The 12,363-nt window shown below is 40.9% G+C and overlaps 1 protein-coding gene across 2 annotated transcripts in view; it reads left to right on the top strand.

Annotated features, from left to right (window-relative positions):
• Positions 1–12,363, top strand: part of pde8a (phosphodiesterase 8A) — a 38,019-nt gene extending 25,656 nt beyond the window's left edge. For both annotated transcript variants that reach the window (XM_079217559.1, XM_079217558.1), the window contains exons 6-22: positions 212–300; positions 544–622; positions 1,044–1,184; positions 1,855–1,943; positions 2,093–2,144; positions 2,238–2,280; positions 3,665–3,742; positions 3,898–3,968; positions 4,602–4,766; positions 7,551–7,599; positions 7,709–7,844; positions 7,942–8,140; positions 9,583–9,800; positions 10,546–10,678; positions 11,577–11,741; positions 11,850–11,979; positions 12,184–12,363. In XM_079217559.1, coding sequence (XP_079073685.1) covers positions 212–300; positions 544–622; positions 1,044–1,184; positions 1,855–1,943; positions 2,093–2,144; positions 2,238–2,280; positions 3,665–3,742; positions 3,898–3,968; positions 4,602–4,766; positions 7,551–7,599; positions 7,709–7,844; positions 7,942–8,140; positions 9,583–9,800; positions 10,546–10,678; positions 11,577–11,741; positions 11,850–11,979; positions 12,184–12,290 — 1,944 coding nt within the window. In that variant the 3' untranslated portion in view covers positions 12,291–12,363. The remainder of the gene's footprint in view (positions 1–211; positions 301–543; positions 623–1,043; positions 1,185–1,854; positions 1,944–2,092; positions 2,145–2,237; positions 2,281–3,664; positions 3,743–3,897; positions 3,969–4,601; positions 4,767–7,550; positions 7,600–7,708; positions 7,845–7,941; positions 8,141–9,582; positions 9,801–10,545; positions 10,679–11,576; positions 11,742–11,849; positions 11,980–12,183) is intronic.

The raw sequence follows: 12,363 nt of genomic DNA, 5'->3' as shown, positions 1-12,363 counted from the left end.
TGTATTATTCTTTTGACATGCTTTTTTTTAAATATCTCTACTGTCAACACTCACTGTAAGGCAGGAATACAGATTGTAAATCCTCTCTGTTTGCTCAGGAGACATGTGCATTGAGTTCCCTGTACCACTCAAACGAATCCTGTAATAGATACATTGAAATGGTTTCATTTCATTTGTCTTTGATTGACCTATGTTTCCCTCTGACCCTCAGAGATTTGTGGAGAATGCCAATATGATGGCCTGCTATAATGAGCTGCTACAGTTGGAGCATGGAGAGGTGCGGGCGCAGTTCAAACTCAGGTGAGTTGTGGCAGTGTTGTACTTGCAGTATATTTTAGATCAGTTGCATACAGTACTAACTTTATTCAAAGTTGCACCTAGAGCAAAGCCTCACAAAGAGTCTCTGCTTTTAACGATTTAACTATCATGCCAATTTTAACTCTTTCTTTATAAAAGTATAAATGTATATAAATAGAAGCTGGACACTGCTTGTTGCATATGTTAACAACAATTATTCTGCTGTTGTTTCTTCACCTGCACAAGGGCTGGAAATGCTATTTTCACTGCTCTAGAACAAAGCCAAGAGGCCATAGAGATCACTTCTGAAGATCAAGTAATTCAGGTGGGCTTCTAATAAACTTGAATACTTCTAGTTGCTTTATTGTGATGGACAGTTCATCACTCTCCTTCACGGTGTCCTCCCCCTCCTCCTCTTTCGTTCTTTCTCTCTCCCTCCTTCTCTGATGTTTTAGAGCCTGCTCATGTCTTGTGATCCCAGATCTCAGTAGTGATAGCTGAGGTCTCTGTCTGTCTCAATGACTCCTTTTGTTAGCATCAAAGATGTTGTTGCGTTTATTAATTTCCCTTAAAATATGTTTCTGAGCACAACGAAACAAGCAACGAATGTGTCCGCTTCCCTGAATTGTTTTGTTCGGCAAGGTTCATGGAAAGCCATCATTCTAACTGTGTCTGAACTCACTGTGTATTTTATAAACCGTTGTCTCAGTTCAAGCCTGAACGCTGTTGTGTTCTCTCCTTCGCAGTATGTGAACCCTGCCTATGAGTCCATTATGGGCTACCAACAAGGCGAGCTAATAGGGAAGGAAATAATAGAAGTGCCTAAAAGTGAGAAGAATAAGCCTGATCTCCTTGAAACAATAAATTCCTGCATACGGAAAGGAAAGGTAAAATGCATTCATCAAATCCTCTACACTATACATTCCAGCACAAACTCAATTTTCCGTGTGGTTAATCAGTTAATTAGGAACCCATCAGAAAAATCAATCGTCAGCTTCCCTTGGTTGTTGATACTCTCGCATACATAGTTTGACATGAAGACAATCGCTTCACAATCAGATCGGTCTGCAGATATCTGCTCCTGCCTCTGTGCATGCATGCGTGCACATGCATCCATGTGTGCTGTAAGTCTGCACCGCTGGCCATCCAGCAGCTCTGTTTCATGTGCATAAGAACAGCGGTTGATGGCGGTGCAGTAAGCTTACTACACAGAGAGCGAAGGTCAGTCTCAGACAGGCTAACAGCGGGACGGGTCTTTTCTAGCTGCCACAGCAGTCTGTGGGTGGGGGGGGACATGAAACAAGCCCGCCGGACTCCAGGAGCGCTCACCCTACCCATTAAAGCACCTTGCTGCTCTCTGAACTACTATGACCCATCCCACTTCAGCAGCTAACCTACACCACGAACACTGCCATGCTACACCCAGTCCACACCCACCTTTAAGACATTTTCAAATGATTATAATTATGTTCTCAATTATGATGATGATTGGTTCTTTACATTTGGCGTCAGTATGTTTCATTCCGTCTCTCTCGGTTCTTTCCTGATATGTTCCAGGAGTGGCAGGGGATTTATTATGCCAAAAAGAAGAATGGAGACAGCATTCAGCAAAATGTGAAGATCACACCTGTAATTGGGCAGGGAGGGTAAGTGACAGGATGTTGAGGCTTGGCTCATTCAGTCTTGCTTCGTGTAAAGTACATTTCTAGTAACTGAATAACTACACTGCATGATTATGATTGTAGGCCTTTGTTTTTTTCCTGGTGTACTAATTAGCTTTTTCTTTTATTCACAGAAAAATCAGACACTATGTGTCTATCAACAGGCCTTTAAATGATAATAATAAGGTGAGCCGTGTTTTCACTTTTGCCAATTTAATAATGAATGAAAGGAGCTTTCTGGCCATCTAATCAATGTGCTTCTCTATTCTGTCCCTGCAGAGTGATAAATCCACTGAATGTGTGCAGGCAGAGTCTCAAACAGGTAAGATCCATCTGGAAAATGCTCACTCTAGTTGCAAGACTGCTCGGTCGTAACTCTACTCTGTATTAGAATAAAGTTAAAGGTGATTTATTATGCTAACGTCTTGCAGATTTGAGTAGTTCAGGTTCTCTCTGCTGGGCAGTTAGCAGCATTAGTGATGGAAGTTATTTCCATGACGTTGTCACTTGTGATCTGTCACAAGGTTCGAGGATGTGAGAGCCAACAGTGTGTTTTTCATTAGGAAGCACAACATTAGTTCCAGTTTTATACAGATGATACACTCATTTTAACTGATCAAATATCTGTAAGAAGTTTTTAACAATAAATTGGAGACACATTTGGGAACCTGAGCTTCGTGAACTCCAAATCTTTGGAAATATGTCAGCAAAATGTATTGCACCCTGCCAGAAAACCATTGTTCTCTTTAATCATGACCCAAGTTTCAAATGGAAGACTACCCAGGCCTGCTTTATCAAGCTGGCAAATACCTCAAAAGAAATTAATTCAGTCTTTTGTTGACCTCGAAAAAGTTATATCCACGTTTTTATTTCCTTTAAACTAGTCCTTGCTGTATCGTGGTATCAACCGTAAAGCCAATTCACAGCTGCAACTGATTACAAAATATAGTATAAATATAGTAGCTAACACTCCTGACAGGCCAACAAAATAGGGATCATATCTCTCCTGTGTTGGTGTCATTTCACCAGCTCACTGAAAAGGAGTGACTTGGAAATCTTGCTGTTTGTTTATCAAGCTTTGCATGGTATTACAGCACAATATATTTTACAATAACTATTATCCTATGTCCCCTATGTCTTCTGAATTAAGGGTTGACTGTGCATCTAATGTTATGGTACAACACTACCAAAGAGTTTAGTCATTTGCCATTTTGAAAAATGTATTTAAAGAGTTATTTTTCTTTTCTTTAGTCTTTCAAAGTCTCGGGCGTTTTTCAGTTATTTTCTTTTTTAATTTTCTTTTAGTTTTATCACATTTAGTGGATTTAGAAATTGCAAAGAAAAATGTAACGTCCATGTTTTTGTAAATATAATGCCTACTATTTTCTGTCTATGGATTTGACTTGTGAGGTTGACTTGGCAATCACCATTTTTCTGGAACTTTGCAATGGAGAATGCTTATCATGACGAAAAATTATTACATTTCACTCCATTGGGTGATTCATAAAGCTCACCTTTGCTCCTAGCTTTGACCAATTATTACACATTTACCGGATTAAAATCTTCAAACTTCTGTGAATAAATTGAGTTTCAATTTTAAAATTCAGACTGATTAATTCTGGTTGGGCTGATTTAATCTTGAGCCATATTTGTATGTATTGTATGTATTGTTTGCCTGTTGATGTAAGGTGTTTTATTTTCCCCAGACGTCCAATCCAGTAAGCACAAAGACCGGAGGAAAGGCTCTTTGGATGTAAGATCCACGACTTCTCGGGGGAGCGATGGTGAGAGTGAAGGGAGATAGATGATGGAAACTCTGGGCGTTACTTGTCAGCTATGAAACCTTCCCTGCTGCCTTTTTGCGTCAAGTGTTGATTGGATACACATGCAAACACACTTGTTAAATGGAAAACTTTTCTTTTCTTCTCCATCCTGCCAGGGAGCACACAGCGAAGGCACTCCTCAATGGCCCGCATCCACTCCATGACTATAGAAGCTCCTATCACCAAGGTGAGTTCCCATGATCCCCTCCAGCCTCCATCATATGATTACCATTTTGTACTGACGTTTTGTATCTCATGACTGAACTCTTGGGTTATAAAACTGCCAATAATGCCAAGAGCACTTCTTGTAAAAGCTACTAGCATCAAAGGCTAGAGGCCACGCATACCATGTCAAGTGCAGATGGGCTGATAAAATGCCACATTTAATTTCATGCATAAGACTGGAAAAAGCTGTGTGTGTGTGTGTGTGTGTGTGTGTGTGTGTGTGTGTGTGTGTGTGTGTGTGTGTGTGTGTGTGTGTGTGCGCGCGCGCTAGAGAGTTAGCTAAAACTTGTGTTCTTGCATAGTAAAAATGTAATTATCTCTGTACGTTTTCTGAAGATCACACTACTGGGCTTGTTTTTTTATCACTTCAGAAATATTTTAGAAATATGATTGCCTCTTTATTTAATAAATAGTTTAGGTTTTTAGTCCGGGCATATATTTTGAACCTGAATTGTCTTTATTTCTTTAATGTTATGTTTTGCAGAATTTGCTTTGCTTATTTCACTCTGGTCCAGTAAATGTTTTTGCTTTTATTGTAGTTTTTTTTTTTTAAAGTGCTTTACAAATAAATATTACCTTATATTTCGCCACCCAGGTAATAAACATCATCAATGCAGCGCAGGAGAGCAGTCCTATGCCCGTGGCAGAGGCCTTGGATCGGGTACTGGAGATCCTGAGGACAACTGAGCTCTACTCCCCACAGCTGGGCACCAAGGATGAAGACCCCCATACGAATGACCTCGTGGGGGGGCTGATGACGGTAAGCAGCAGGCCTTGTAGAGCATGAGGGTCCTTCGAGAAGTACGAAACACCCAAACAGCTTCCTTCCTCTACGAATGAATTGACTCCCATATGATAACACACGTCAGAGCGTTTGCTGAATTCCACAGTGATAACGTGCACGTCTACGTGAGTGGTCATTCACCATGAAAGTCCATGATAATTGTGTTGGATGAAAGAAACAGAGAGTCAGGAGTGTCCGCAGACTTTTGTTTTTGTGAGGATCTCTGTTCATATTCGGGGAAGGGAGAGAGACAGACAGACAGACAGACAGAGAGAGAGAGATTAACAGACAGCAATGGTGAAGCACAGAAGTAGAAAGAGTGCCAAGTTGGCAGTCTTGGCAACAACCCCAGAGGAAGTGTTAGATTGTCCTTTGTGCTCCTGTAGGCTGGAGAGGAAAGCCTGCCCCGCCCTCTCTTTCTCTCTCTCTCCCCCCTCTCTTCTGCCTCCCCCTCTCTCTCTCACTGCACACATGCACACGCTCACACATCACATGAACCTCTTCCTCCTGGAAACATCCTGTTCTTTGGATCAGATGAATACGCATGGCTTTACTTATACATGTACTCTCTGAATACAAAGAGGCGGGGAGGCATTACACACACAGTTCTTCTCCAGAAAGATTTGTTCTGCATGAGTGATAAAGGCTGATCAAACCAGAAAACCATGAGGCGTGAGTTGAGGTTTAGATTGTTATCTGTGTACGATCATATTGGTTTATGAGGTTCCCTGGTTGCATATGTATTTGTATGTATGTGTTAGGGTGAGGTCTGAACTCAGTGGAGGCAGTAAACATTAAGAGAAGAGCTGTCATCTTTCTGGGGAGAAAGTCTTAAAATAACCAGTGTGTACAGATGCAGTGCCACCATGAGACAATGCTGGGGTCAAAGATGAGCCACTATCCTCTTCCTTTTTCAGTTGTGAAGTAAACATTTCACTCTGCGACACCCACCCACTCAGTAACGCCCTATATATATATATATATATATATATATATATATATATATATATATATATTTCCCCAGAATGACATGACATGACATGATATCACCCAGATATAGCTGACACGTGACACAAATACACCACATAGCACATGTTAGCTTCTTGTTACAGTTATTATTTAAAAGACACATTTAAACATTATTGATGCATGTTATTAACTGTAAAGGATGCAAAACTGCTGCAGTGGTTGTTGCTAACATAAAAACAAGAGTCTAGAGTGACACTATCTCTGTGAGCTAAATGCTACTGTCAACATGCTCACTGCAGTGACGAGCTAACATGCTGATGTTTAGCAAGTATATTGTTTTTGTTCTGTTCATCATCTTACTTTAGCATGTTAACATGTGCCAGTTAGCATTAAACACAAAGTACAGTGGAGGCTGATGGCAACGTTGTTAGCTTTGCAGCTAACTAGTCATAAACCAAAGTATATTTTACCTGACTGGTGCTAGAGGAAGGGGTTAAGGGTTCAACAAAGTTTCAGTTCACTCTATACCAGATTTCATGCCATGTTGAGATATTTCACTCCAATCCACAAATGTCAGCCTCTTGGTAGCTATGGGGAAAAGGTCAGGTGACCACGTTGTCAGTAGGATCCGTCCTCAGTGGCTGATGAATGTTGATTGGTCAACCAACTGTTAATGTTTTTAGCCACACCGCTAGTGTGGCTAAAGACTATTTGTACTACAGCTGGTACAAATCACAGTCCTAGAAGACCCGGATCATATACGTCTAACCACTGAGAAGTCTTTGATTATTTGTGTGCCCCATTTGCTTCCACAGCATGTAGCACTGACCATTGGAAGACAAATGTCATAATTGAATAATTTACTATTATCTGACACGTGCACATGAATTATCATGGCGTCATTTCTGACACAACTATTGCGGTTCATAAATATGGTAATGATTTTCTAAACTGCATATTGGTTTCCATTAATAAGCTCAGCTTGGCTGCCTCATGCCTACACTCCCTCTGTGAGCTGGCGGTGTCAACATAGCATAGCTTCCAAAATATTGTGTCATGGCACAGCTGAAAGCTCACTCATAAAAGTGTTGATATCGAAGATCCGTGTCTTTGTTGGCTCCTATTGTTATACTGTCGTAATCTGTTACGCTCTCGACTTGGTCAAAATGCTTTTCCTTTTGCAACTTCGTCAAAATGACATTCAGTCACATTGACATATGAAAAACAGATCATATTTGTTCACTTTGTTGGTAAGATAATTGACCTATTGGGAACCTAGTTATGGATCAAGGATTTTAGTTGGATATGAACCTTGACCTGTCCAAAATAATACTTTTGCTCTGAGGGGTTCAAAAAGTTTAGTTTTTTTAATCTATATTTCTCAGAGGATTTCGACCTGACTTGTGGCTTTATCCAGGTGTCATTTGTCTTGTGTCAATGAAATATCAGTGATGGGTGATGGTTGATACTGTCCCAGTAACATGACTGGTCTCATCTAGCTGTCTTTACTCTATAAAGTCCTAGCTGATGTTTGTGTCTGTGTTCGTGCTCCTAACAGCTTAATTTAGCACAGAGGACTTTTGTATCAGATCTGATGTCAGAGCAAATGTCTCATAGCATCCAAACAATTTCCCTATCCAAATTTATTTTGAAGGCCCTTGCAGTGTTTTGACAGACGTGACGCTAATGCTGTTCACACTTGAGCTGAACTCCTTATGTGGATGCGCAACAAGGATGAATGATGCAGTACGTTTTTCACTCCCTGACATGTTCTGTCTTTCTTCTTTACAGGATGGTTTACGCAGATTGTCAGGAAATGAATACACTTTAGCCACAAAACGTGAGTTTACATGAAGCAGACAGGGTGGGCGACACAAAGTGCTGTGCTATGTTTTTAGCCACTCTCTTTACCTGAATGCCTCCTCTCTTGTGTCTTCGTTTGCTCACAGAGGTCCACCATATCTCCAGTCACCTGACAACTCCTCTGTCTTTAAATGACATCCCCCCTCGTATTGCCGAGACCATGGAAAACGAGGACTCATGGGATTTTGACATCGTCAACTTGGAGGCTGCAACCATGAAACGGTGAGGCAACAACAGAGTTGAGGGATACCAGAAGAACAGTGTCAAATGATTTGGGATGAGAGTTTTTGTTAAACTACCTTGCTGAATCCTCCTGCAGGCCTTTGACTTACTTGGGCATGAAGATCTTCTCCCGATTTGGGGTCTGCGAGTTCCTAAACTGCCCTGAGGCCACTTTGCGCTCCTGGCTACAAGTAATTGAAGCTAACTACCACTCCAGTAACTCCTACCACAACTCTTCTCATGCAGCTGATGTCCTGCATGCAACGGCGTACTTTCTCGGCAAGGAGAGGGTCAAGGTAAATTAATACCACTTTAAAAATACATACCGAACTTGCAAGACATATAACAACGTTTGCTTTCAGAATGTTGCTGCTGGTCCATTGCTAGCCAACAAAAATGCCAGAATTGGTTCCAGTGTATGAAATGTGTGCTTTTACGACCTTTCTTTCTTCTATGTGATACTAAATACAGCAATTCATAGTTTTTTTAAATTAGTGGACAAAACAAGCACATCAAAGATGTGGCCTTGGGTTGCCATGTTGTTGTGATTACCATGTTTCTGTTTTCAGTTAATATAAATGAATTGATTGAGAAAATGATGATAATCGCTAATGAATAAAATCAGTAATTGCTGCACCTTATTATTGCACCCATTATTAGCTTTTGTCAGGGAGGCTTTTGAAAAGTCAAGTCAAAGTTAAGGCTACATATAAAAAACATATTTCCTCCTATAAACTTGAATGTTCTGTTTGATTTGAGAGAAAAACAAGGTGTCAGAACTTGATGTGAAGCTACATGGATGTTCCTGTAAATCAACTTTGGTTCCTCGCTGCTTTGGTTGCGGGCCCAAACAACTACAGGATCTAGATGTTGGGATTTTCTACTATCAAACGCAGCTCTCGGCTCAGTCTTGAGGGTCAGATGTCCCGTCTGAGCCTGTGTTATCCAAGAGAGTCTTGATTTCAGCCCAAGTGTGCCAGTGACTCAGTAGCTAGTGGAGACTGTGCACTGTCTATTTCTGATCTCAGTGGAGGGATCTTTCATTGGCTTAGCCAGTGAACTGTGACGTTGCATCACCCAAGGTTAATGAATCCCTGGAAATCTACAGACAGGTTAGCAGGTCTGTTATGTTGCAAATTATTGTTTTGAAATGAGGAATTAGTTTGATGGTTTTACGTTTTCGATACTTGTACTGTTTAATCCATTCTATTAACTATTTCTGTTAATATTTAAGTCATTATTTTAGAAGGGAATCTTCAAAATTAGGGTCAAAATTTGATTTAAAAACCTTCACATTTTACACACATTCAATAAATGATTCTCTGTATTTGCTTAATCTAGCACTTCATTGTAGCTGCATAATGCTGTCATATTGACAAGAGAAATGATTGTAGCTCTGGATCACCTGGAGATGCAGCTAGATTAAGGTGAACATTAACTGTTATTATCTTAATTATAAGTCACAACTGCCTTTTACAATGTAGAGCTACTTCCTGGTTCAACCTGCAGGCTAAACGGGAAGCACGTCACAGCTGTGTTGATCGCGGGATGTGACAACGTAGTAGAATATTATACTGTGCCACTTTGCCCTACAGTTGTTCATTCAGAACTATAAATATATATATATATATATATATATATATATATATATATATATATATATATATATATATATATATATATATACACCTGACTTTTCCTTTAATTGCCCAACAATTCGTCCAATCTGCCCCAACAGCAAAGTTTGGATCCCATCGACGAGGTGGCTGCCCTGATTGCTGCCACTGTGCATGACGTGGACCACCCGGGACGCACCAACAGCTTCCTGTGCAACGCAGGAAGCGAGCTGGCCATCCTCTACAATGACACTGCTGTGCTGGAGAGCCACCACGCAGCTCTTGCCTTTCAGATCTCTACCAGAGATGATAAGTGCAACATCTTCAAGAACATTGAAAGGTAGGATATTCACTACACGAGGAATAGGTCACCCCCAAAGGAATTAAAGTTGTCATCATCTGCTCATGCCCAAGCTGTTCACAGGATAACCAAAGACGAAACTAAACATAGTCGTTCTCCTGAGCTATTGAAGTTACGTGGTTGGAGAAGTATGTTGCTGCAAGGCCTGAAAACCCCCCTTCGTTGCAAAGACCTCAAGTAGTCTAATCCAACTATCAAGAGATAAACTAACAGTTTTTACTGACATGTGGTTGAGAAGATGATTGCTATATGTCTGTTTTGGGCTGAACTATTTCTTTAATTTATTCAAAATTAGATGAATTTGATGACTTTTGTGTTTAGTCGTACGGACATTTTTGGCAAACTCGGCTACTGTAGAAAGAATAATTGTCTCTATCAATATATGAGATATAGAAAATGAATATTGTATGTCTTGAAATTATTTTGAAATGGTCTGTGATGCAGACATAACCTGAGGTATCATAAGGGGATAAATTAGGTCTGCATATGTGCAGATGAAAGCAGTACAGTGTGTGTATTAATGTGATTTGAGTCCCAAAGCAGAATAGCTGACATGTGCTGGTCCCCTCGGAGGGGGAAGGTGAACAAAGCATCCATTCATTGCCACTGTCACTGCAGTCAGAAGGGGAAAACTGTTCACACGGGGTTCCATGCTATTTACCACACTGTCATCTCACCCGCTCTGTTTTCTCTTCTCTCTCTCTCTCTCTCTCTCTCTCTCAAGGAATGAATATCGAACACTTCGACAGGCCATCATTGACATGGTGCTCGCAACCGAGATGACCAAACACTTCGAACACGTCAACAAATTTGTTAACAGCATCAACAAGCCACTGGCTGCTCTGGAGGAGAACGGGGTGAGATTAGATTGACTGAAACACTTACTAAATGTTTTCATATTTCAGAGCTGTGTAGAAATAGTAGTTCTAATTTTGGCGTCTTCTTTTTATAGATAAGTGTTGTGTGCATAAACACAATTATTGTAATCTCATTCTGTGGCAGAACAGTTCAACAGTATGCAAGCAACAATAGATTGCACGCTTGAGAGATGGTGATACTGGTTCAGGGGACCTGGGGCCTGTTGTTGCCTGGGCACTGATATCTTTGTGGGGAGAGAATTTTGCAACTTGGTACCATCTTTCTCGTCTGTGTGTGGAATGCTCAACACAGACATTTAAAAGTTGTCTTTCCCTTTTAAAGGCAGCAATGAGCCGAATAAATGATTTGAGGCCAATCTTTTTATACTGAACAAAGCCATTTTCAGAACATTTAAGTGTTTGATGTAAATTGTAATGGAGTTTAAGTTTAGTTGATAAAAATAAAAAAGGGTTCTTTGGTCTCTGTGTTACGTACACTTTTATTCAGTTAACCTCGAGACTCTGATAAAACAGAGACCTCACTCATCTCTGCTTAAATGAACCGTCTGTACTTTTGCTTAACATAATTGTCAGTGAATTAAATCTTGAACACAGAAGGCTGCAAATCATGTGACTGCAGGAACCATGCTCTACTCTTTTACATGTAAGTGTTGGGGGAGCCCATAATGAACATGTGCTGAAAACCTTTATCAGCTGTCAGTGCCATATTTCAACTACCCGGTTTGGTTCATGTACAGACACAGTGAGTTATTTTTAAAGTTGTGCAGCTGCTGTGTGTGCTATAAGGGGCTGTCTATTGCCACTAAAAAGTAGAACTTCAGTTGTCATTGTGCTAATAGTCTTCATCTGTGTTTTTTGTTTTGTTTTTGTGTTTTAGGGAAACAATGATGAGGAATCTGCCAAAAGCATTCTGACATCCCCTGAGAATCGCATCCTCGTCAAGCGGATGCTGATTAAGTGCGCAGACATCTCCAATCCATGCAGGCCTCAGGAGCTCTGTATAGAATGGGCCGGACGCATCTCAGAGGAGTATTTTGCACAGGTAATTAGAAGGAGAAAATAATACAGTGCTCATGTCGTCGTCCCCCCCCTCCGTAATTTATGCATTAATTGTGCGTGATGATCATTTGTGCTGTTGTCTCTGGTGCAGACGGACGAGGAGAAGAGACAAGGTCTACCGGTGGTTATGCCTGTGTTTGACAGAAACACGTGTAGCATCCCAAAGTCCCAGATTTCCTTCATAGACTACTTCATTACCGACATGTTTGATGCATGGGATGGTAAGACTGCACAGCCTGATGCAACACACTAGAGATACATTATAAATCTGCGAGATTAGCGCTAAATATTGTATATTGAGACCTGCGTACAATAGTAGCATAAACAAACACACAACGAACTGTTATGATAAGAAAACGTCTAAAAGTGTGACAAACTTTCAAACTGTGAAATCTGATATTGAACTTATTTTTTTGTCTCTCTAGCTTTCGCAGATCTCCCCAATCTTATGCAGCACATGGACAACAACTTCAAGTACTGGAAAGGCCTGGATGACAGGAAGCTGCACAGCCTGCGACCGCCTCCGGAGTAGGCCGCTGCTGTGTTCAGCCCTGGGACCTTGGGGTCCGGAGCAGCCCTCCTCCCTCCTGCTGGGGCGTCTCTCT

This window comes from Taurulus bubalis (assembly GCF_910589615.1).
Source record: "Taurulus bubalis genome assembly, chromosome: 4".
In the NCBI taxonomy this organism is placed as follows: Eukaryota; Metazoa; Chordata; class Actinopteri; order Perciformes; family Cottidae; genus Taurulus; species Taurulus bubalis.
The sequence above is the reverse complement of the archived record's forward strand: the minus strand, read 5'-3'. Positions and strand labels throughout refer to the sequence as shown.